Here is a 23,611-nt window from a genome sequence, read left to right on the forward strand (position 1 = left end):
TGTTCATGATTTTTCAATTTCTTTTTTTGAATTACGTTGTTGCAGGGATAACAAGAAATACCTGTACATCCAAATGAAGTTGTACGAGAAGAACTTAAATGTCTGGATGCAGGAGAGCTATCAGGAACAGCAGGTCGAAGTTTCCTTAAACATAATGCGTCAGTTGTTGGATGGCGTTGAGTACATTCATCGGCAGAACTTGATTCATCGGGATCTGAAGGTCAGACCATTGAAATTGTGGTTGCCTCATAACAGTAAGGGTTGTCTAGTCAACGTGGGATCGTACGTGGTGGGTCATGTCTAACCAATCTCACAGAGTTTTTCGAGGAAGTTACCAGGAAAGCGGATGAAGGCAAAGCAGTGGGTGTTGTCTACGTGGACTTCAGCAAGGTCCCGCATGGGAGGCTGGTCAGGAAGGTTCAGTCACTCAGCATTCAACCAACGTGAGATATTAAATTGAATTCGAGATTGGCTTTGTGGGAGAAACCAGGAGGTGGCAGTAGAGGGTTGCCTCTCTGACTAGAGGCCTGTGATTAGTGGTGTGCTACAGGGATTGGTGCTGGGTTAATTGTTGTTTGTCATCTATATCAATGATCTGGATGTTAACGTGGTTAACTGGATCAGCAAATTTGTGGATGGCACCAAGGTTGGAGGTGTAGTGGACAATGAGGAAGGCTATCATGGCTTGCAGCAGGATCTGGACCAGCTGGGAAAATGGGCTGAGAAATGGCAGATGGAATTTAATGCAGACAAGTGTGAGTTTTTGCACTTTGGTAGAACCAACCAGGGTAGGTCTTACACAGTGAATGGCAGGGCACTGAGGAATGTGGTAGATCAAAGGCACCTGGGAATACAGGGCCATAATTCATTGAACATGGTATCACGTGCAGATGCGGTCACAAGGAAAGCTTTTGACACATAGGCCTTTGCCTGAGGATTTCCACATACACCTTCTGCCCCCACAGATGCCCCTGCCACCCCCGCAGTTCTTCCACAGCTCTGCTGTGTCATTCTGTCCAGTCTTCACCGAACCAGCATTGACTTCCTGGTTTGACTACAAAAGTGAATGAGGGACAAGCCAGGCCTACATTTGTACTGTCACTGATGGTCCATAGGTCAGTTTTGAGCCACTAATTTTGTTAATAGAACATAGAATAGTACAGCACAGTACAGGCCCTACGGCCCACAATGTTGTGCCGACCCTCAAACCCTGCCTCCCATATAAGTCCCCACCTTAGATTCCTCCATATACCTGTCTAGTAGTCTCTTAAACTTCACTAGTGTATCTGCCTCCACCACTGACTCAGGCAGTGCATTCCACGCACCAACCACTCTCTGAGTAAAAAACCTTCCACTAATATCCCCCTTGAACTTCCCACCCCTTACCTTAAAGCCATGTCCTCCTGTATTGAGCAGTGGTGCCCTGGGGAAGAGGCACTGGTTATCCACTCTATCTATTCCTCTTATTATCTTGTACGCCTTTATCATGTCTCCTCTCATCATCCTTCTCTCCAAAGAGTAAAGCCCTAGCTCCCTTAATCTCTGATCATAATGCATACTTTCTAAACCAGGCAGCATCCTGGTAAATCTCCTCTGTACCCCTTCCAATGCTTCCACATCCTTCCTATAGTGAGGCAACCAGAACTGGACACAGTACTCCAAGTGTGGCCTAACCAGAATTTTATACAGCTGCATCATTACATCGCGACTCTTAAACTCTATCCCTTGACTTATGAAAGCTACCACCCCATAAGCTTTCTTAACTACCCTATCCACCTGCGAGGCAACTTTCAGGGATCTGTGGACATGTACCCCCAGATCCCTCTGCTCCTCCACACTACCAAGTATCCTGCCATTACTTTGTACTCTGCCTTGGAGTTTGTCCTTCCAAAGTGTACCACCTCACACTTCTCCGGGTTGAAATCCATCTGCCACTTCTCAGCCCACTTCTGCATCCTATCAATGTCTCTCTGCAATCTTTGACAATCCTCTACACTATCTACAACACCACCAACCTTTGTGTCGTCTGCAAACTTGCCAACCCATCCTTCTTCCCCCACATCCAGGTCGTTAATAAAAATCACGAAAAGTAGAGGTCCCAGAACAGATCCTTGTGGAACACCACTAGTCACAATCCTCCAATCTGAATGTACTCCCTCCACCACCACCCTCTGCCTTCTGCAGGCAAGCCAATTCTGAATCCACCTGGCCAAACTTCCCTGGATCCCATGCCTTCTAACTTTATGCATAAGCCTACCGTGTGGAACCTTGTCAAATGCCTTACTAAAATCCATATAGATCACATCCACTGCACTACCCCCATCTATATGCCTGGTCACCTCCTCAAAGAACTCTATCAGGCTTGTTAGACACGATCTGCCCTTCACAAAGCCATGCTAACTGCCCCTGCTCAGACCATGATTCTCTAAATGCCTATAGATCCTATCTCTAAGAATCTTTTCCAACAGCTTTCCCACCACAGATGTAAGGCTCACTGGTCTATAATTACCTGGACTATCCCTACTACCTTTTTTGAACAAGGGAACAACATTCGCCTCCCTCCAATCTTCCAGTACCATTCCCATGGACAACGAGGACATAAAGATCCTAGCCAGAGGCTCAGCAATCTCTTCTCTCGCCTCGTGGAGCAGCCTGGGGAATATTCCGTCAGGCCCCGGGGATTTATCTGTCCTAATGTATTTTAACAACTCCAACACCTCCTCTCCCTTAATATCAGCATGCTCCAGAACATCAACCTCACTCATATTGTCCTCACCATCATCAAGTTCCCTCTCATTGGTGAATACCGAAGAGAAGTATTCATTGAGGACCTCGCTCACTTCCACAGCCTCCGGGCACATCTTCCCACCTTTATCTCTAATCGGTCCTACCTTCATTCCTGTCATCCTTTTTTTCTTCACATAATTGAAGAATGCCTTGGGGTTTTACTTTACCCTTCTCGGCAAGGCCTTCTCATGCCCCCTTCTTGCTCTTCTCAGCCCCTTCTTAATCTCCTTTCTTGCTTCCCTATATTCCTCAATAGACCCATCTGATCCTTGCTTCCTAAACCTCATGTATGCTGCCTTCTTCCACCTGACTAGATTTTCCACCTCACTTGTCACCCATGGTTCCTTCACCCTACCATTCTTTATCTTCCTCACCGGGACAAATTTATCCCTTACATCCCGCAAGAGATCTCTAAACATCGACCACATGTCCATAGTACATTTCCCTGCAAAAACATCATCCCAATTCACACCGGCAAGTTCTAGCCTGATAGCCTCATAATTTACCTTTCCCCAATTAAAAATTTTCCTGTCCTCTTTGATTCTATCCTTTTCCATGATAATTATAAAGGCCAGGGAGCGGTGGTCACTGTCCCCCAGATGCTCACCCACTGAGAGATCTGTGAACTGACCCAGTTCATTACCTAGTACTAGATCTAGTATGGCATTCCCCCTGGTCGGCCTGTCCACATACTGTGACAGGAATCCGTCCTGGACACACTTAACAAATTCTGCCCCATCTAAACCCCTGGAACTAATCAGGTGCCAATCAATATTAGGGAAGTTAAAGTCACCCATGATAACAACCCTGTTATTTTTGCACCTTTCCAAAATCTGCCTCCCAATCTGCTCCTCTGTATCTCTGCTGCTCCCAGGGGGCCTATAGAATACCCCCAGTAGAGTAACTGCTCCCTTCCTGTTCCTGACTTCCACCCATACTGACTCAAAAGAGGATCCTGCTACATTACCCACCCTTTCTGTAGCTGTAATAGTATCCCTGATCAGTAATGCCACCCTTCCTCCCCTTTTTCCCCCCTCTCTATCCCTTTTAAAGCACTGAAATCCAAGAATATTGAGAATCCATTCCTGCCCTGGTGCCAGCCAAGTCTCTGTAATGGCCACTACATCATAATTCCATGTATGTATCCAAGCTCTCAGTTCATCACCTTTGTTCCTGATGCTTCTTGCATTGAGGTACACACATTTCAGCCCTTCTACCTTACTGTCTTTACACCGTTTATTCTGCTTCTCTTTCCTCAAAGCCTCTCTGTATGTTAGATCTGGGTTTACTCCATGCACTTCTTTCACTGCTCTATCGCTCTGGGTCCCATCCCCCTTGCAAATTAGTTTAAACCCTCCCGAACCATGCTAGCAAACCTACCTGCAAAAAAACCTATTCCCATTTGCCGCGTGTAGTGGCCCACAGTGGGCGTTGGCAGTGTGAAGGCAGGACTTTGTATACTGCTCTGCCTCCTCTGGCAGTGTTGCCCTAGTGACTAAAGGGCATGACCCCAGGGATTATAGAGGTGGTGGCCTGGTTTAGTACTGCTTGACCACTCTGTGGATTAGTCTCCAGATGTTCACAGGGATTATGTCAGAATCAGGTTTGTTAATGCTGGCAGCAGCACAGTGCATTATATAAAATATACATCACATTATAAGACAAACTGTATACAAATAAGTAATGCAGAAAGGAGAGTAAAAGCTAGTGCGTTAAACACTGTAAACGTAAGATGCTGGAAATATCAAATGTTGGTGGAACTCAGCAGCTCAGGCAGCATCTGTGAAGGGGAATAAACAGCTGATGTTTCAGGCCGAGACACTTCATCCGGACTTACTGTTGTGCTTCAAGAGCCCAGTTAAATACTTGAGTGTTGTGAGGGTCTCTGGCTCACTCCCAAGCAGTGTGCTCCACATAATCTCTTGTGTTTGATATTAAAGGCCATGGGCCCAGCGTTGGGATAGGCAGGTCCCTGATGGCCAGATGGGCCGATGGGCCTTTCCATTCTAAACAGGTGAGGTAATAATCTAAGAAAAGCTGTTCAGGGGGAAGTCACAGTGTTGTTTTATAAAAAGGAAGCAATGTTTATACATACTATTATCTACCTGCACTGCATTTTGTCCGCACCTTTTACACTTAATTCTGCATTCAAAGTTCAAAGTAAATTTATTACCAAACTACGTATATGTCATCGTATACTACCCTGAGATTCCTTATCTTGCAGGCATTCACAGTACAACAAAGAAACACAACAGAAGCAATGAAAAAAACTACACACAAACACTGAAAAACAACCAATGTTTGTAAAAGAAAATCAACTATGCAAACACCAAATAATAATAATAATAATGAATAAATAATTAAATAAATTCTGGAAAAAGTTAGTTGTAGAGTACTTGAAAGTGAGTCTAAAGGCTGTGGAATCGGTTAGAGTTGAGGTGAGTGAAGTTATCCATAATGGTTCAGGAGCCTAAAGGCTGAAGATTAATAACTGTTCCTGAACTTGGTGGTGTGGGGCCCAAGGCTCCTGTGTCTCCTCCCCAATGGCAGCAGTGAGAAGAGAGCGTGGCCAGAATGGTGAGGTCCTCGATGAAGGATGCTGCTTTCTTGTGGCAGCACTCCTTGTAGATGTGCCCACTGGTGGGCAGGACTTTGCCTGTGAGAGACAGGGCTGTATCCGTCACTTTTTGTCAGCTCTCTGCACTTGGCTACTTGCTTCCATACCAGGCCATGATGCAACCAGTCAGGATACTCTACTGCTATTGATCTTGTTCTACCTTGATGCACTGTGTAATAATGTGTGATGGATACAGCCCAGATCCCACACCGCCAGCTTCAGGAACAGTTATTACCCTTCAACCGTCAGGCTCCTGAACCAGTGTGGATAACTGCACTCACCTCAACACTGAACTGATTCCACAGCCTACCGACTCACTTTCAGGGATTCTACAACTGAAGTTTTCAGCATTATTTGTTTACTATTTATTATTATTAGTTTTTTTATATTTACACGGTTTGTCGTCTTTTACACACTTGTTGTTTATCTAGCTTCTCATGGATTCTATTGTATTTCTCTGTTCTACTGTGAGTGCCCCCAAGGAAGTGAATCTCGGTAGTATATGGCGACATACACCTACTTTGATAATACATTTACTTTGAACTTTGATTTGATCCGTATGAACAGTATGCACGACAGGCTTTTCGCCATGTGACAATAGTGAACCATCACCACTAACAAAATAATTATGTTTTGATTTTCAAAAAACAGCCGGCAAACATCTTCCTAATCAAAGGAGAGAAGCTGGAAGCAAAAATTGGTGACTTTGGCCTCGTTAGGGTGAACAATCAGAATCTGCTCACCAGGCATGTTGGGACACCTTCCTACATGAGCCCAGAACAGGTGGGGAGGCAAAAACACTCTCAGTACCACGAAAGCACTGCAACCTCTGCCTGCTCGAGTCTATACCTCTTCCTCTTCTTTCCATCCAAAGGGAATCTCGACACACTCACTGCTGAGGCCTTGGTAACTGATTGCTCGGTCGGTTGTCTCTTAGAGCCTTCGTTAGCCCATTGTTATGTGTAGTGTAAGGCAGAGCAGTCCAGGCTGTTCCTGTCTCTCCACAGAGCCACATACTTCCTGACCTTCTCCGGAGCCCACTGCCTAGAACAGGGCTTGATGTTCCAGGCAGGAGCACCATCTTTATTTTAGTTATTTAGAAACACAGCACAGTGACAGACCCTCCCGGCCCAATGAGCCCAATTGCACCCATGTGACAATTAACCTGCTAACCCGTACATCTTTGGGATGTGGGAGGAAACCAGAGCACCCAGAGGAAACCCACACAGCCACGGGGAGAACGTACAGACAGTGGTGGGAATTGAACCTGGGTCGCTGGTGCTATAGTAGCGTTATGCTAACTGCTACACTAGCCTGCCACCCTCCCAAGTATTGCCACACTTCTACCTCCAAGGTAGTGTGCTTACAACTCACTGACCCTAATCCGTATGTATTTGAAACAGAACATCTAGAGGAAGCCCATGTGGTCAAGGGGAGAACATCAAACCGCTTACTGGAATTGAACCCCGATCTTCTGATCTCTGGTCCTCTTAAATGTTACGCCAACTACTGTGCTGCTGTAAAACGCGCCACAGTTCCAGGGTTGTGGCTGAAAGATGTGTGAATCTCTCCGAGATCCCTGAGTGCTGGGATTGACAAGCAGTGACATCACTTCTTGTGCCATTCCCTCCACTATAGTGTGACAGTCACATCCAATGGGAGTATCCTGCCTCTGGGCTTGGGGCAAAGGGGAAGTTAAGTTGTCACTTTAATTATTTTTGATTCCCAGTAGAGCGCCACTAGTCCATTATCCAATTGCTCAAAATTCCAACAGGAACCCAATTCCTGAGATCACTTAAACTCACCATGGCCCCGGTTCCCATGGTCCCTTCAATTCAAAGAATTCATGGTACAATTGGGACTCACCAGGGTCCCAATTCCCACAATCCCTGTAACTCGCCATGGTCCCAATTCCCACAATCCCTGTAACTCGCCAGGGTCCCGATTCCCACAATCCCTTTAACACGTAGTTATTTTAGGCTAAATATGTAACTATTTTACATCTTTACAATTTTGTGTAATATCTGAACAGACTTATTGCTTTCTACTTATTCTTGCATTTTACTGGTGTGGGTATAAGGCAAAAAGCAGAGACAAGACATTAAATGATGATTTGTTCTTCTGAAGAATGTAGTTCGTGATCATACTTTTCCTGGGGAATGTGTACAAGTTTTTATTTAGGGATACAGTGTGCAGTAGGCCCTTCCAGTTTTTTGAGCCACGCCGCCCCAGTAATCCCAATAAACTTGATTAACCGGACCCTAATTATGGACAATTTACAATGATGAATTAACCTAGCTGGCACACTTTTGGACTGTGGGAGGAAACTGGAACACCGGGAGAAAACGCATGTCTTCCATGGGGAGGAAGCACAGAGACTCCCAACTCCGGAACACTCCGAGCTGTAGGAACGTCGCACTGACAGCTTGTTTGAGCGTGGGATTCGGCCAACTGTAGTTGTTATAGAATAGGGCTCTTTAACTCTCTATCATGTTGTATATACTATATAAACTTCTAATTCTGGCTCCCATTCCAACATGTCAATCCACGGCCTCTCTTGTTCCATGATGAGGCCACCCCCGGGGTGGAGGAGCAACACCTTATATTTCGTCTGGGTAGGCTCCAACTTGATGGCATGAATATCGATTTCTCCTTCTAGTTATAAAAAAATTTCCTTACCCTCCTCCCTTCTTCTATTCCCACTTAACTCTGACCGCTTAAGGTACCTCTTCTCACAAATGGTTTGGGACATGGCAAAAATCCAACTTCCTCCAACAAAGCTGTTTTTCTTTCTTTAACAACTTAGTTGTGTGTTTAACCACTTTTTGCCTTCATACAAGGAAGCTACCTGGACTAGAAACTGAGTTTTAGGATTCATCAAAGCTGATGGGAAAAAAGATGTATGTCCTCCAGAAGAGAGCATGATCATGAACTATGAATATGTACAGACAACAGCCACTTGACTTGGAACCTCCTGTACCTAATAAAGTGGCCACTGAGTGTATGTTTGAGACCTTCAATCATTTCATGTGAAAGTCACTTAGATCACATTTCTCCCCCATTCTGATGTTTAGTCTGAACAATAACTGAACCTCTTGACCATGCCTGCATGCTTTTATGTATTGAGTTGCTGCCACATGATTGGCTGATCGGATATCTGCATGAACAAAGAGGTGGACAGGTGGACCTAACAAAGTGGCCTCTGACTGTACATGGACACATCTACGTATGCAGTGGCCTCAAAATGGGGAATTCCGGTGTGGGATTGCTCCATTTCTCATCTCCCTTGTCTTCTCCTTCCCTCCCTCCCTTCCCCTAGTTCACAGAAGACGGCTACAACCACAAGGTCGACATCTTTGCCTTGGGACTGATCTTCTTTGAGCTGCTCTGGATGTATCAAGGCACCGAGTCAGAAAAACTAAGGGTATGTCTGACAGTCACGTGTGGCCAGAGGAAAGTCCCGGGAACAGGGCCCAATCTCAGGGAGGGAGGGAGGGTGCAAGGCACGCAGCGGGTTAGAAATGTCAGGAGAGAAGACGGAGGGGCAAGGGAAGATCAGAGTGGGTGAGGAATGGGGAGAGGAACATACAACATAGAGCATTACAGTACACTACTGGCCCTTCAGCCCACAATGCCGTGCCTAGCCCTTCCCTCCTACATAGTCCCCAATTTATCTATCAGTTATGTTCCTATCTAAGAGTTTCTTAAATGCTGCTAATGTATCTCCCTCTACCAACGCCCCTAGCAGCACATTCTACACAGCCATCACTTTCTGTGTAAAGAACTTATCTCTGGCATTCTCTCTATACTTTCCTCCAATCACCTTATAATTATGCCCCTTGGAATTAGCCATTTCCACCCGGGGAAACGTCTCCAGTGGTCCACTCTATGCTTCTTATCTTGTACTCAAGATGGTAATGGTTATTGGAGGGGGAGGGGGAGGGAGGAGGTGGGGGTTGGGGTGTCAGGGGAAAGGTTGGAGGGATGGGGGGTGTGGGAGAGAGGAATGGTGGGGAGGGCTAAAGGGGGAAGGTAAAGGGGATTGAACACTGGGGGGTGTCACAAACCCCGTGACAGGTTGAAAAGGACCAGCAGAGATGGAGCACACCTGGTGTCTGGTTTACTATAAATTAAGACTATAATTATTATTACTACGAATTAATATCATTAGACCAAATAATGCAATGCAGGTTATAAACTAAAACTATTACATATATATCCGTAAATGCGTGTGTGGATACAAAAAATAATAGTCCAGGAGGTAGATACCAGTCTTACGGTGTCAGGTAAGTTTAAGCAGTTCGGTTCACTTTGTGTTGCGTGGAGTTGAATTCGATGGAGAGAGAGAGAGTTAATTGAGTTGATGTTCAAGTTGGCAGCTTTAGTTGTTCTTGCTTCCGGAGTCTTCAGAGTCACTTCGTGTGACCCCCACACAGACACAGATGGACAGAGCCCCTTGTAGGGAACGGTCTACTAACCCACGGCATGGGTTCACCACCAGCAGGCCCACACAGGCAAGCTCTTACCCGCACTGGTAACCATGGGTCGAAATTAATCGGTCCATCGCCTCCACCCTCGTGGTGGTCTTAAACTCCACCAGTGGTCTCTCGGGTAGCTTCCGCAGTTCTCTCGTGTCGTGTCTCCTCTGCTGTTATCAGACCGAAAGATCCACTTTTTATAAACCATCCAAAATTCCAGCCTCCGTTAGCTCAACCGCTCTGAGCTGTTACCATGGTGACTTCCCAGCTCGCGCCATACTCTCTCTCTCTTTTAATTGCCCCCTTGTTCATTCGACTGCTGAACTTTCTAGCAGTTTCTCACCTGCGTGGCAAGGGAGAAGAAAGGTTAGAGGATGTGGAATGCAGTAATGGACCAGGGTTTAGGGGAAGGTTAGGAATGGTGGGGGGGGGGGTAGAAAGTGGAGGGAGTTGGAGAAGAGAGAGAGAACAGGAGGGGGAGAATGAGGGAGGGAGTTGAGAGGATGGGGGGTGGAGAGACCTGGAGTTAATGGATGAGGAGGGTACATGAGGAAGATGGAGGAGGCTGAGGGATTGGAGGGGTATAGACTGGGTGGGAGGCTGAGGGATTGGAGAGGTATAGGCTGGGTGAGAGACTGAGGGATTGGAGAGGTATAGGCTGGGTGGGAGGCTGAGGAATTGGAGAGGTACAGGCTGGGTGGGAGGCTGAGGGATTGGAGAGGTATAGGCTGGGTGGGAGGCTGAGGAATTGGAGAGGTACAGGCTGGGTGGGAGGCTGAGGGATTGGAGAGGTATAGGCTGGGTGAGAGACTGAGGGATTGGAGAGGTATAGACTGGGTGGGAGGCTGAGGGATTGGAGAGGTATAGACTGGGTGGGAGGCTGAGGGATTGGAGAGGTATAGGCTGGGTGGGAGGCTGAGGGATTGGACTGGGTGGGAGACTGAGGGATTGGAGAGGTATAGGCTGGGTGGGAGGCTGAGGAATTGGAGAGGTATAGACTGGGTGGGAGGCTGAGGGATTACAGAGGTATAGACTGGGTGGGAGGCTGAGGGATTGGAGAGGTATAGGCTGGGTGAGAGACTGAGGGATTGGAGAGGTATAGGCTGGGTGGGAGGCTGAGGAATTGGAGAGGTATAGACTGGGTGGGAGGCTGAGGGATTGGAGAGGTATAGGCTGGGTGGGAGGCTGAGGGATTGGAGAGGTATAGGCTGGGTGAGAGGCTGAGGGATTGGAGAGGTATAGGCTGGGTGGGAGGCTGAGGGATTGGAGAGGTATAGACTGGGTGGGAGGCTGAGGGATTGGAGAGGTATAGGCTGGGTGAGAGACTGAGGGATTGGAGAGGTATAGGCTGGGTGGGAGGCTGAGGAATTGGAGAGGTATAGACTGGGTGGGAGGCTGAGGGATTGGAGAGGTATAGGCTGGGTGGGAGGCTGAGGGATTGGAGAGGTATAGGCTGGGTGAGAGGCTGAGGGATTGGAGAGGTATAGGCTGGGTGGGAGGCTGAGGGATTGGAGAGGTATAGGCTGGGTGGGAGGCTGAGGAATTGGAGAGGTACAGGCTGGGTGGGAGGCTGAGGGATTGGAGAGGTATAGGCTGGGTGAGAGACTGAGGGATTGGAGAGGTATAGACTGGGTGGGAGGCTGAGGGATTGGAGAGGTATAGACTGGGTGGGAGGCTGAGGGATTGGAGAGGTATAGGCTGGGTGGGAGGCTGAGGGATTGGACTGGGTGGGAGACTGAGGGATTGGAGAGGTATAGGCTGGGTGGGAGGCTGAGGAATTGGAGAGGTATAGACTGGGTGGGAGGCTGAGGGATTACAGAGGTATAGACTGGGTGGGAGGCTGAGGGATTGGAGAGGTATAGGCTGGGTGAGAGACTGAGGGATTGGAGAGGTATAGGCTGGGTGGGAGGCTGAGGAATTGGAGAGGTATAGACTGGGTGGGAGGCTGAGGGATTGGAGAGGTATAGGCTGGGTGGGAGGCTGAGGGATTGGAGAGGTATAGGCTGGGTGAGAGGCTGAGGGATTGGAGAGGTATAGGCTGGGTGGGAGGCTGAGGGATTGGAGAGGTATAGACTGGGTGGGAGGCTGAGGGATTGGAGAGGTATAGGCTGGGTGAGAGACTGAGGGATTGGAGAGGTATAGGCTGGGTGGGAGGCTGAGGAATTGGAGAGGTATAGACTGGGTGGGAGGCTGAGGGATTGGAGAGGTATAGGCTGGGTGGGAGGCTGAGGGATTGGAGAGGTATAGGCTGGGTGAGAGGCTGAGGGATTGGAGAGGTATAGGCTGGGTGGGAGGCTGAGGGATTGGAGAGGTATAGGCTGGGTGGGAGGCTGAGGGATTAGAGAAGTATAGACCGGGTGGGAGGCTGAGGGATTGGAGAGGTATAGGCTGGGTGGGAGGCTGAGGGATCGGAGAGGTATAGGCTGGGTGAGAGGCTGAGGGATTGGAGAGGTATAGACCGGGTGGGAGGCTGAGGGATTGGAGAGGTATAGGCTGGGTGGGAGGCTGAGGGATTAGAGAAGTATAGACCGGGTGGGAGGCTGAGGGATTGGAGAGGTATAGGCTGGGTGGGAGGCTGAGGGATTGGAGAGGTATAGACTGGGTGGGAGGCTGAGGGATTGGAGAGGTATAGGCTGGGTGGGAGACTGAGGGATTGGAGAAGTATAGGCTGGGTGGGAGGCTGAGGGATTGGAGAGGTATAGACTGGGTGGGAGGCTGAGGGATTGGAGAGGTATAGGCTGGGTGAGAGGCTGAGGGATTGGAGAGGTATAGGCTGGGTGGGAGGCTGAGGGATTGGACTGGGTGGGAGACTGAGGGATTGGAGAGGTGTAGGCTGGGTGGGAGGCTGAGGGATTAGAGAAGTATAGACTGGGTGGGAGGCTGAGGGATTGGAGAGGTATAGGCTGGGTGAGAGGCTGAGGGATTGGAGAGGTATAGGCTGGGTGGGAGGCTGAGGGATTGGACTGGGTGGGAGACTGAGGGATTGGAGAGGTATAGGCTGGGTGGGAGGCTGAGGGATTGGAGAGGTATAGGCTGGGTGGGAGGCTGAGGGATTAGAGAAGTATAGACTGGGTGGGAGGCTGAGGGATTGGAGAGGTATAGGCTGGGTGAGAGACTGAGGGATTGGAGAGGTATAGACTGGTGGGAGGCTGAGGGATTGGAGAGGTATAGACTGGGTGGGAGGCTGAGGGATTGGAGAGGTATAGACTGGGTGGGAGGCTGAGGGATTGGAGAGGTATAGGCTGGGTGAGAGGCTGAGGGATTGGAGAGGTATAGGCTGGGTGGGAGGCTGAGGGATTGGACTGGGTGGGAGACTGAGGGATTGGAGAGGTATAGGCTGGGTGGGAGGCTGAGGGATTGGAGAGGTATAGGCTGGGTGGGAGGCTGAGGGATTGGAGAGGTATAGGCTGGGTGGGAGGCTGAGGGATTAGAGAGGTATAGACTGGGTGGGAGGCTGAGGGATTGGAGAGGTATAGGCTGGGTGAGAGACTGAGGGATTGGAGAGGTATAGACTGGGTGGGAGGCTGAGGGATTGGAGAGGTATAGGCTGGGTGGGAGGCTGAGGGATTGGAGAGGTATAGACTGGGTGGGAGGCTGAGGGATTGGAGAGGTATAGACTGGGTGGGAGGCTGAGGGATTGGAAAGGTATAGGCTGGGTGAGAGGCTGAGGGATTGGAGAGGTATAGGCTGGGTGGGAGGCTGAGGGATTGGACTGGGTGGGAGACAGGGATTGGAGAGGTATAGGCTGGGTGGGAGGCTGAGGAATTGGAGAGGTATAGGCTGGGTGGGAGGCTGAGGGATTGGAGACGTATCGGCTGGGTGGGAGGCTGAGGGATTAGAGAAGTATAGACTGGGTGGGAGGCTGAGGGATTGGAGAGGTATAGGCTGGGTGAGAGACTGAGGGATTGGAGAGGTATAGACTGGGTGGGAGGCTGAGGGATTGGAGAGGTATAGGCTGGGTGAGAGACTGAGGGATTGGAGAGGTATAGACTGGGTGGGAGGCTGAGGGATTGGAGAGGTATGGGCTGAGAGGGAGTGGATGGTGTACATTGGGAACGAGATAGGGTAGAAGTGTGGGGAGGTCAAACATACCCCTCCTCCACATGCCATGGGGGAGTGTGTGGAAGTACTTGGGGTGATGAAGTGGGGGCAGAGGGGGTGGAGAAGGGGAGAGGATGTGGAGGTGGGAGGGGTTGGAGGGTCTCACTCAGCAAAAGCAGAACTTGGCTAGGCTGTGGTGAAGATTTACCCCGGGAATGCAAGGGTTCACATATGAGGAGTGTTTCACGGCTCTGAGCCTGCGCTTGCTGGATTTAGAAGAATGGGAGGGGGGTCGGAACCTCATTGAAATGTATTGAATATTGAAAAGCATAGATAAAGTGGATGTGGAGAGGATGTTTCCAGTAGTGGGGGAGTCTAGGACCAGAGGGCACAGATTCAGAATACAAGGACGTCCCTTTAGAACAGAGATGAAAAGATCCCCCCACATTCTTCTAAATTCCAGTGAGTACAGGCCCAAAGTTGCCAAATGCTCTTCATATGTTAATACCTTCATTCCCAGAATATTCCTCAAGAACTTCCTCTGGACTGTCCCCAATGACAACACATACTTTCTGAGATATGGGGTCTGAAACTGTTGACAATGCTGTAAATGCAGTCTGACTGGTGTCTTATAAAGGCTCAGCATTATCTCCTTGTTTTTATATTCGATTCCCCTTGAAATGCCAACATTGCTTTTGCCTTCTTTACCACAGACTCAACCTGTGAATTAACCTTCTGGGAGTCTTGTACGAGGACTCCTAAATCCCCCTGCACATATGTTGTTTGAACCTTCTCCCTATTTAGGTAATAGTCCAAACTATTGTTCCTTTTACCAAAATGCATTATCATACATTTCCCAACACTGTATTCCATCTGCCACTTTTTTTGCCCAGTCTTCCAATTTGTTTAAGTCCTGCTGCAATCACATTGCTTCCTCAGCACAACCTACCCTCTTCCTATCTTTGTATCATCCACAAACTTTGTCATAAAGCTATCAATTCCACTACCTAATCTTTGACAAACAATGTGAAAAGCAGCTGCCTCAATACTGAGCCCTGAGGAACACCACTGGTCACTGGCAGCCAACCAGAAAGGGCTCCTTTTATTCCCACTCGCTGCCTCCTGCCTGTCAGCCATTCCGCTATCCATTCCAGTATCTTTCTTGTAATGCCATAGGATTTTATCTGGTTAAGCAGCCTCGTGTGGCACTTTATCAAATGTCTTCTGAAAATCCAAGTAAATGACATCTACTGCCTCTCCTTTGTCCGCCCTGCTTGTTACTTCCTTGAAGAACTCTAAAAGGTTGTAGGCAAGATTTCCTTTTACAGAAACCATGCTGACTTTGACTTATTTTATCATTAGTCTCCAAGTACCTTGAAACCTCATCCTTAATAATACTCAACACTTTCCCAACCACTGAGGTGTTAGGGTGTTATGGCTGCCATCTAACACAATTAGCATGGTTATGCGTATGGCGTGCTGGGGCCGTGGTACCAAATGACACCACTGACCCCGTACCCTGTCATCTATCCCTATTGAGGGAGCTCCAGGAGCTTGTCAGCCAAGGTAATGGTGGGGTGGGGTGTTTGCACTGAGGGAGGCAGCAGCCCAGTCCATCACACAAACCAGCCATGAACCCTGTCTACAACTCCCTGATGAAGGGTCTCAAAATATCGACTCTTTATTCCCTTTCTTAGGTGCTGCCTGACCAGCTGAGTTAGATCATAAGACATAGAAGCGGAATTAGGCCATTCGGTCCATTGAGTCGGCTCTGCCATTCTATCGTGGCTGGTTTAGTATCGCCCTCAACCCTAACCTCCTGCCTTCTCCCTGTAACCTGTGATGCCCTGACTAATCAAGAGCCTATCAATCTTTGCTTTAAATGAACCCAATTTCCTCCAGCATCTTGTCTGTCTGCTCTGGGATTTCCAGCATCTGTAAAATCTCTTGTGTCTGCACCTGCAAGTCCATTGGGAGAGCAGTTAGCATAATCAAGGCTACCTCCTACCCCCCTCCCATCGGGCAGAAGTTACAAAAGCCTGAGAGCACATACCACCTGGCTGAAGTACTCAGAACGTGAACCAAGCCCTCGTGTGCAAAAAGATGAACTCTTGAACCTACCTCCTTGTAGCTCTTATTTGCCTGCCACTTCCTCTCTATTTTACTGTTTCCTCCATTTCTCTGTAACGACATCACCGTTGCCTGCATTGCTTCCCTGTGAACGACCTTGATGAAATAACTTGTGTCCTGATCAGTCTGGGTGACAAGTAAAGCCAACACTTCCACTGCCTCAGATTCACCATCACCGGCTTGTGTTGTGAAATTTGTTGTTTTGTGGCAGTAGTACATCGCGATACAAAATAATAAAAAAACCTATAGGTTACAATAAATAGAAATTAAATAATTAAATTAAATGAGTATTGCAAAAATAGAGGAAAGAAAATAGTAGGGTAGTGTTCATGGATTCATTGTCCATTCAGAAATCTGAGGACAGAGGAGGAGAAGTTGTACCTGAAACATAGAGGGTGTGTCTCCAGGCTCCTCTACCTCCTCCTTGATGGTATCAATGAGAAGAGAGCATGTCCTGGGTGACGGGGGTCCTTAATGATGAATATTGACTTTTTTGAGGCATCGCCTTGGAAGATGTCCTCAATGCTGGTGAGGCTGGTGCCTATGATAGAGCTGTCTGAGCTTACAGCTTTTTCCTCTTGGTGCTATTGGGCAGGCCAGTGCTGTAGTGACATCAGCACTGGACTTTGAGGCGGATGGCCCTGAGTTTGAATCTGGCCAGGCCCCGTCCTGGGCAGCAGCAGTATCTGTGCAGAAGAAAGGCCAGGCAGTCTACTTCCATGTCGTGTGACACAAACCTGTGGACAGCTACACTATCCATAGGGTTGCCATGAGTCGACAGCAACTCAATGGCATTCACGTGTCTCCTGCTCCACATCGCCACCTGGGGGCCATGAATGGATGTGCTGGCAACACACACACACACACACACAGAGTCAGGCTGCATCTGTGGAGGCGAATAAACAGTTGATGAGACCCTTGTGTGTGCATTGCTCAACATCTCCAGCACCTGCACGATCTCGTGTCATGGCTGTGCAGGCGTCTGGAATTGAGATGGCCTCAGACTGAGGAGTGAGAAATAAGAGAGAATCTTTAATTATTTTGTTTTGTTTTATTTAGAATTGGAAAACGATTCGCAAGGGTATTTTTCCTGGCAATTTTGCTGAGCAGCATACCAAAGAGGTAACTCCAACTCATTTTTCGATTATCCAGATGCATGTATTTTGTCAAAGCATCAATAAGAGTGAATATTAATTCACTCCTTCTGTTCCCACTAGAGCATTTTAATCCAAAAAATGCTGAAGGAGACTGCAGCTGACCGACCAGAGGCTGCTGAGGTGAGGCGGACGATGGACTCCTCTCATGCGCAAACTATTTGAGGGATCTAAGAAGTAAGAGCCCTCCCCGATAGCCATCTCGGATTGTGGAACGTAAATAATCGGCATCCTTCCTACAGAGAAATCTTGTCATGCACTAGGTCACTTCTGGTACTTTTTAATATTAATTGTTTCATGGCTAGACTAAGCAGTGTCAATCAATGCTTGATTCCAAGGGCCTGTTTAATTGGAGGTTCCTGTCATTGCAATAGTCAGGTAGTTTTTGAAGTAATGTAAAGGCTTATATACTCAGTGATCTCTTTGTTAGGTACAGGAGAGGTGTCTGTGGTCTTCTGCTGCTCTAGCCCATCCACGTGTGCTGCATTCAGACGCTGTTCTGCCACGACTGTTGGAACACAAGGTTAATTGAGTTACTGTCACCTTCCTGTCAGTTTGAACCAGTTCAGCCATGCTCCTGTGCTCTCTCTCATTAACAAGGCGTTTTCACCCACGGGACTGCCACTCACTGGATGTTTATTTTTGTTTTTCGCACCATTCTCTGTAAATTCTAGAGACCGTTGTGCATGAAAATCCCAAAAGACCAGCAGTTTGAGATATTCAAACCACCCCATCTGGCACCATCAATCATTCCATGATCAAAGTCACTTAGATCACATTCCTTCCCCCATTTGATGTTTGGACTGAGCAACAACTGAACCTCACTCCCCACCTCCACCCAGATCCCTCATCCCCTCGCTCCCCACCTCCACCCAGATCCCTCACCTCCTCACTCCCCACCTCCATCCAGATTCCTCATCCCCTCACTCCCCACCTCCACCCAGATCCCTCATCCTCTCACTCCCACCTCCACCCAGATCCCTCATCCCCTCACTCCCCACCTCCACCCAGATCCCTCATCCTCTCACTCCCCACCTCCACACAGATCCCTCATCCCCTCACTCCGCAGGTCAAGTGGCATATATGGAAAGGAATAAACAGTCAACATTTTGCGCCGAGACCCATCATTGCTACTCATCAGAACAGTCCTGATGGAAGTTCTCAGTCCAAAACTGTGGCTGTTTATTCCTTTCTATAGATGCTGCCTGACCTGCTGAGTTCCTCCAGCATTATGTGTGTGTTACTCTGGATTTCTAGCATCTTCAGAATCTCTTGTGTTTGTGGAGAGGACATTCCCACCTGTTGGGTGGGAGGGGGAACGGATCTAGAACCAGGGGTCTCTAAACGAAGGAGCCACTAAAATAGGATTGGGACAGTCTTTTCTGTCAGAGGGTCCTGAGTCTCCGGATGACTCCTCCTCGAAGGGTGGTTAAAGCAGGGTCTGAACTCGGCCAATTTTTGATAAACAAAGGGATAGGAGGGGGAATGAAGGTTGAAGGGTCAGTGGGACTATGGAGTCAAGGCTGCAGTCAGATTAGTTATTAAATGGGGGCGTGGCCAAGGGGACGGGTGCCCTCTTCTGCTCTGAGTTAATAGGTTGGTATGAACATTTGCATGTTCACAGGACAGAGTTTTAACATTTTAAATCCTTAATGTTCGGACACTATTAAAATTGAGGAAATAGGTTTATAATCATATTTCATTAAAATATTGAAATACTTAGAAAGCATTAAAGAAAAGTTTAATTTTAAAAAAAGGACATAACCATTCCTGCACTCCTCAAGCAGAAAATTCCCACCGAAGTGAGCAGGTCTGTGTGGGACTCCCCAGTGCGGTGCTGAGGTGGTCGCAGCCAAAGGGAGCTCTGTGTGGCGACAGGGTCCTGCCACTGGCAGCTGTTACTCACTAGGCCAGGGGTTGGGTACAGCAGTGCGAGTGACTGCAAGCCAGCACAGCCCTTTGGAATAGGTAGTAAAACTGCGATCACTCCAGTTAAGTATGATGTTCTCCTAAGGGTTTGTCTATTAGTCAACGTTTCAGGCCGAGACCCTTCGTAGTCCTGACGAAGGGTCTCAGCCTGAAACGTCGACTGCACCTCTTCCTAGAGATGCTGCCTGGCCTGCTGCGTTCACCAGCAACTTTGATGTGTGTTACTGTATATCCAGCAAGATTTAGCCCTCTATTGCAGGCCTTTCTATTCTGGAGCCCTTTCGATCCTTCCCAGTAACTGGATCCTCTTTGCTCTAGATACCTCCCTGTTCTGCCTCTTCCCAATTCTTCAGTACTTTCTCAACTGATTCAATGGTCAGGACTCAGCTGCTCCAAGCTGCCTTAAGTGGTCCTTTATCTGAAAAAGCAAAAACCTGCAGAGGATGGAAATCTGAAATAAAAACAGTACATGCTGGAGGCACTCAGCAAGCCAGACGGCATCTGTGGAGGGCCAGAGTTAACGTTTCAGAGCAATGACTTGGGGAATAGTTATAAATCAAATGTGTTTTACATCACAGAGAAGAGGCAGGGGTGGAGAGGACAAGGAGAATGGCAATGAAAGGGGGTCACCTAGAGAAACTCAATGACACCAGCAGTGGTGGTGCTGGCTGGGAGAAGGTGGGAATGACTTGTGTCTGTAAAGATAGAGATCAGCTTTCTACATCGAACCATGCAGTGAAATATATCATTTGTGCCAATGACGAACACAGTCTGGGGACAGCCTACAAGGTCTTGCCATGTCTCTAGCGCCAACATAAGCATGCCTACAACTTACTATCCCCAACCAGTACATCTTTGGAATGTAGGAGGAGACTGGAGCACCCAGAGGAAACCCACGCAGTCACGGGGAGAACATGCAAACTCCTTACAGACAGTGGTGGAATTGGACCCTGGTCACTGCCAGGAATTGGCAACTGCAAAGCCATGAGAGACTGGGCATCTTGAGTGAATCCAACATGGGAGGGGAGGAATTCACTAGGAATTTCAGAGTTTGGAGACATTTGCTCGGGTAAGAAATTGGCCTTGAAAGGTAATACTGGTCAACAACGTGCTGTAAACAAGAAACCATTGAATGCAGACAAGTAAAAGGGAAAAAGAACTCCTGTGGGAGAGGGGAGCAGATTTTCTCAGCTTGGTGGTTCTTGTAAGGGGAGTGGCAGTCATTCCAGCTGTAATTGGAAACCAAAGGTTGCTCCTTGCTGCTCGTACATTTCCCACGATGAGTACCGTTGTCAGACTGATCAGCCATAATGACCAAGCCTTTACCAGGGCACAGCGATGGAACTGATGCCTCACTGCTCTGGAGACCCGGCTCCGATCCCAGCTGTCGGGGTGGAGTTCGCGTGTCGCCCTGTGACAGCGTTGGCTTCCATTGGGTGCTCCAGTTTCCTCCCACATTCCAAAGACGTGCAGATCGGTGGGTTAATTAGCCCTGTAAGTTGTCCCAGGGAAGGGTAGAATCTGGGGTGGAGCTGGTGAGAATTTGGTGAAACTAACAAAGCATTTAATGTAAGGTCAGTGTAAATGGGGAGTTGGTGGGCTTATTCTGTGCTGTCTCTCTCAGCCAGCACTGCCCTTCTGGTGTGATTTCAGTTTCCCTGGGAGGCCATCCTATCATTGCCATTCCCTTCATCCTGTCCCTTCTCGGTGTCTTAAAACAGATCTGATTTATAAACTTTCCCCGGGCACGATGAAAACCCTGAAACACTTAATTCTGTTTCTCCCTCCACAGATACTGCCTGACCTGCTGAGTGTTTCTGGTATGTTTTGATTTTATTTCATATTTCCAGCATCTGCAGTTGCTTTGCTTTTTGACAAAGGACCATTGAATGGGGCTGGGAGGAGCCAAATCCTGGACAAGGAACCAAATTGAGAATAGACTGTGAGGTGGGGAGATTCATGAGGAAGTGTCCAGGACAGAGGGGGGGTCAGTGATTGGGAGGGATCGCCTCAGATCATGCTTCACCTGCTCTTAGTTCATTTTCCTTGACCCATGAGTTTAACTCATTGTTGGGCAGTGGGAGAGGTAGGCTACCCCCTAAACTGCCCAACCTCACCCCTTCTCCACTCAGTGCCCCGCACCCCGCACCCCACCGGTGCCCTCAGCTCTCCCTCTCCCTGAGGGGGCTGGTTTGCTTCCTTGTGGCCCCCACACTGTCAGGACAGAGAGAAGGGAAGGAAGCGGGATGGAAAGCAAGGGATGGCTAGGCTGACAGTCCGCCCTTTTGGATAGGGCTGAGGAAAAGTGGTGTAGGTTCTGAAAGCAATTGATTGCCTAGACTTGCAACCACTAACACAAGAAATTCTGCAGCTGCTGGAAATCCAGAGTAACACACACTAGATGCTGGAGGAACTCAGCAGGTCAGGAAGCATCTATGGAAATGAATTCGACGTTTCCAGCCAAGAACCTTAGATTGGTTAGATTTTATTGGCTTTATTTTTATGGCCCACGTTTTATAGTGTGGCATTTATAGCGAGAGGATTTGAGTACAGGAGCAGGGAGGTACTACTGCAGTTGTGCAAGGCCTTGGTGAGACCACACCTGGAGTATTGTGTGCAGTTTTGGTCCCCTAATCTGAGGAAAGACATCCTTGCCATAGAGGGAGTACAGAGAAGGTTCACCAGATTGATTCCTGGGATGGCAGGACTTTCATATGAAGAAAGACTGGATGAACTGGGCTTGTACTCGTTGGAATTTAGAAGATTGAGGGGGGATCTGATTGAAACGTATAAGATCCTAAAGGGATTGGACAGGCTAGATGCAGGAAGATTGTTCCCGATGTTGGGGAAGTCCAGAACAAGGGGTCACAGTTTGAGGATAGAGGGGAAGCCTTTTAGGACCGAGATTAGGAAAAACTTCTTCACGCAGAGGGTGGTGAATCTGTGGAATTCTCTGCCACAGGAAACAGTTGAGGCCAGTTCATTGGCTATATTTAAGAGGGAGTTAGATATGGCCCTTGTGGCTACGGGGGTCAGGGGGTATGGAGGGAAGGCTGGGGCGGTGTTCTGAGTTGGATGATCAGCCATGATCATAATAAATGGCGGTGCAGGCTCGAAGGGCCGAATGGCCTACTCCTGCACCTATTTTTTATGTTTCTATGTTTCTATGTTTTATTTTCAACCACAGTATCAAGACTGTGCCAGATTTGGGCTTCACTCTGTGCCACGCTCTCCATGCAAATTGTGGTAGTACCTGTCACACCATTTTCACTGTAGCCCATAGTGCCAAGGGGGGCACTGACAGTATGGGGTAAGGGTGAACCTGGAGGGCCCATGTCCACTCCCTTCCTTCAGCCTCCACGGTGGATGTTCCTGTGGCTGCTGCGAAGGTCTGACCGCCTTCAGTGGGCAGTGGGGACTGCAGCACTTCTGAAAAATGCCCTCTGTCCCACCACTGGACACAAGTTTCTTGACCTTTACTGAGGAGAAGGAGCTAGTGTCGGTGCTATTGGCACCACTGAGGTTGATCACATCCGGGGAGGTGGACTCCGGTGATGAGAACAGGTCCAAGGACCATCTTACCAAGGGGACGTTAGCAGAGCAGGAAGGCATTGGGAAAGACCCTCTTAAAGAACCGTGCAAGTGTGGGGGCAGGGGTTCAGGAGTGGTAGTGGTGACCGAGTGTGAGAAGTAAATGATGTATGAGGGAGTGATGTAGGGGTGACAGGGAGATGTGTGTGCAGGACTAAGTTGGGCTGAATGGCCTATCTTCATGTGGTGTATTTACTGTGAAAAAGGGCACCAGTTTGTGTATATTGTGGGCTGTAAATGTGGCCCAATGAGGACTAGAGCTGGGAAGGATGTAGAGGCATATTGGTAGGAGGCATGTTCCCTGTCTTTGGTCCCATCCCTGAGCTGTGGCCCTCATTTTTCTCACAGAAGATTAATGGACAAGTCCCTCCCTGAACAATCTCATCCTGCTGGTCACTTGGCTCCGCTTTACTGTTATTTGGGGCTCTTTAAAGTTTATGTGGTTTTACTGATCTCAATAATGATGGTGATCATAAACTTGGTAATTATTTTTAATCTCAGAACTTTCTTGTGAATTTTAAATAAGTTTATCTGATACCTGATAAGGCCCCTGGGCTTTCTGGTTGGCATAAATTAATCATAGAATACATTCCTTTGTACTTTTTAACATGCATGGTACTGTACACTCAAAAACAAATACTGTCGTTTTCATAACACATGGCAACCTTTTCTACAATATGTGGATGTAAACCTGTCTGCTATACTAATAAGGGCTTTTGTATAGGATGTGGTGGTGATGTCTGTACTTTGATGGAAGTGTTCTGATAGCTGATATCTGTGAGGTGAAGAGATGTAAATGTACCTGGAAATTGAAAGATTTGTTATGCTGAGCAAAAAAAAAAATGTTTTTAAATATAAAAAAAATAAAGTTTAACTCTAAGCAA

General features: G+C 48.1%; 1 protein-coding gene across 2 annotated transcripts in view; it reads left to right on the forward strand.

Annotated features, from left to right (window-relative positions):
- LOC140193880 (interferon-induced, double-stranded RNA-activated protein kinase-like) overlaps positions 1-23,611 on the forward strand; it is a 75,511-nt gene extending 51,900 nt beyond the window's left edge. For both annotated transcript variants that reach the window (XM_072251016.1, XM_072251015.1), the window contains 5 exons: positions 46-220; positions 6,056-6,187; positions 8,724-8,828; positions 17,113-17,175; positions 17,271-23,611. In XM_072251016.1, the coding sequence (XP_072107117.1) occupies positions 46-220; positions 6,056-6,187; positions 8,724-8,828; positions 17,113-17,175; positions 17,271-17,372 (577 nt within the window). In that variant the 3' untranslated portion in view covers positions 17,373-23,611. The remainder of the gene's footprint in view (positions 1-45; positions 221-6,055; positions 6,188-8,723; positions 8,829-17,112; positions 17,176-17,270) is intronic.

Source organism: Mobula birostris, chromosome 2 (assembly GCF_030028105.1).
Source record: "Mobula birostris isolate sMobBir1 chromosome 2, sMobBir1.hap1, whole genome shotgun sequence".
Lineage (NCBI taxonomy): Eukaryota > Metazoa > Chordata > Chondrichthyes > Myliobatiformes > Myliobatidae > Mobula > Mobula birostris.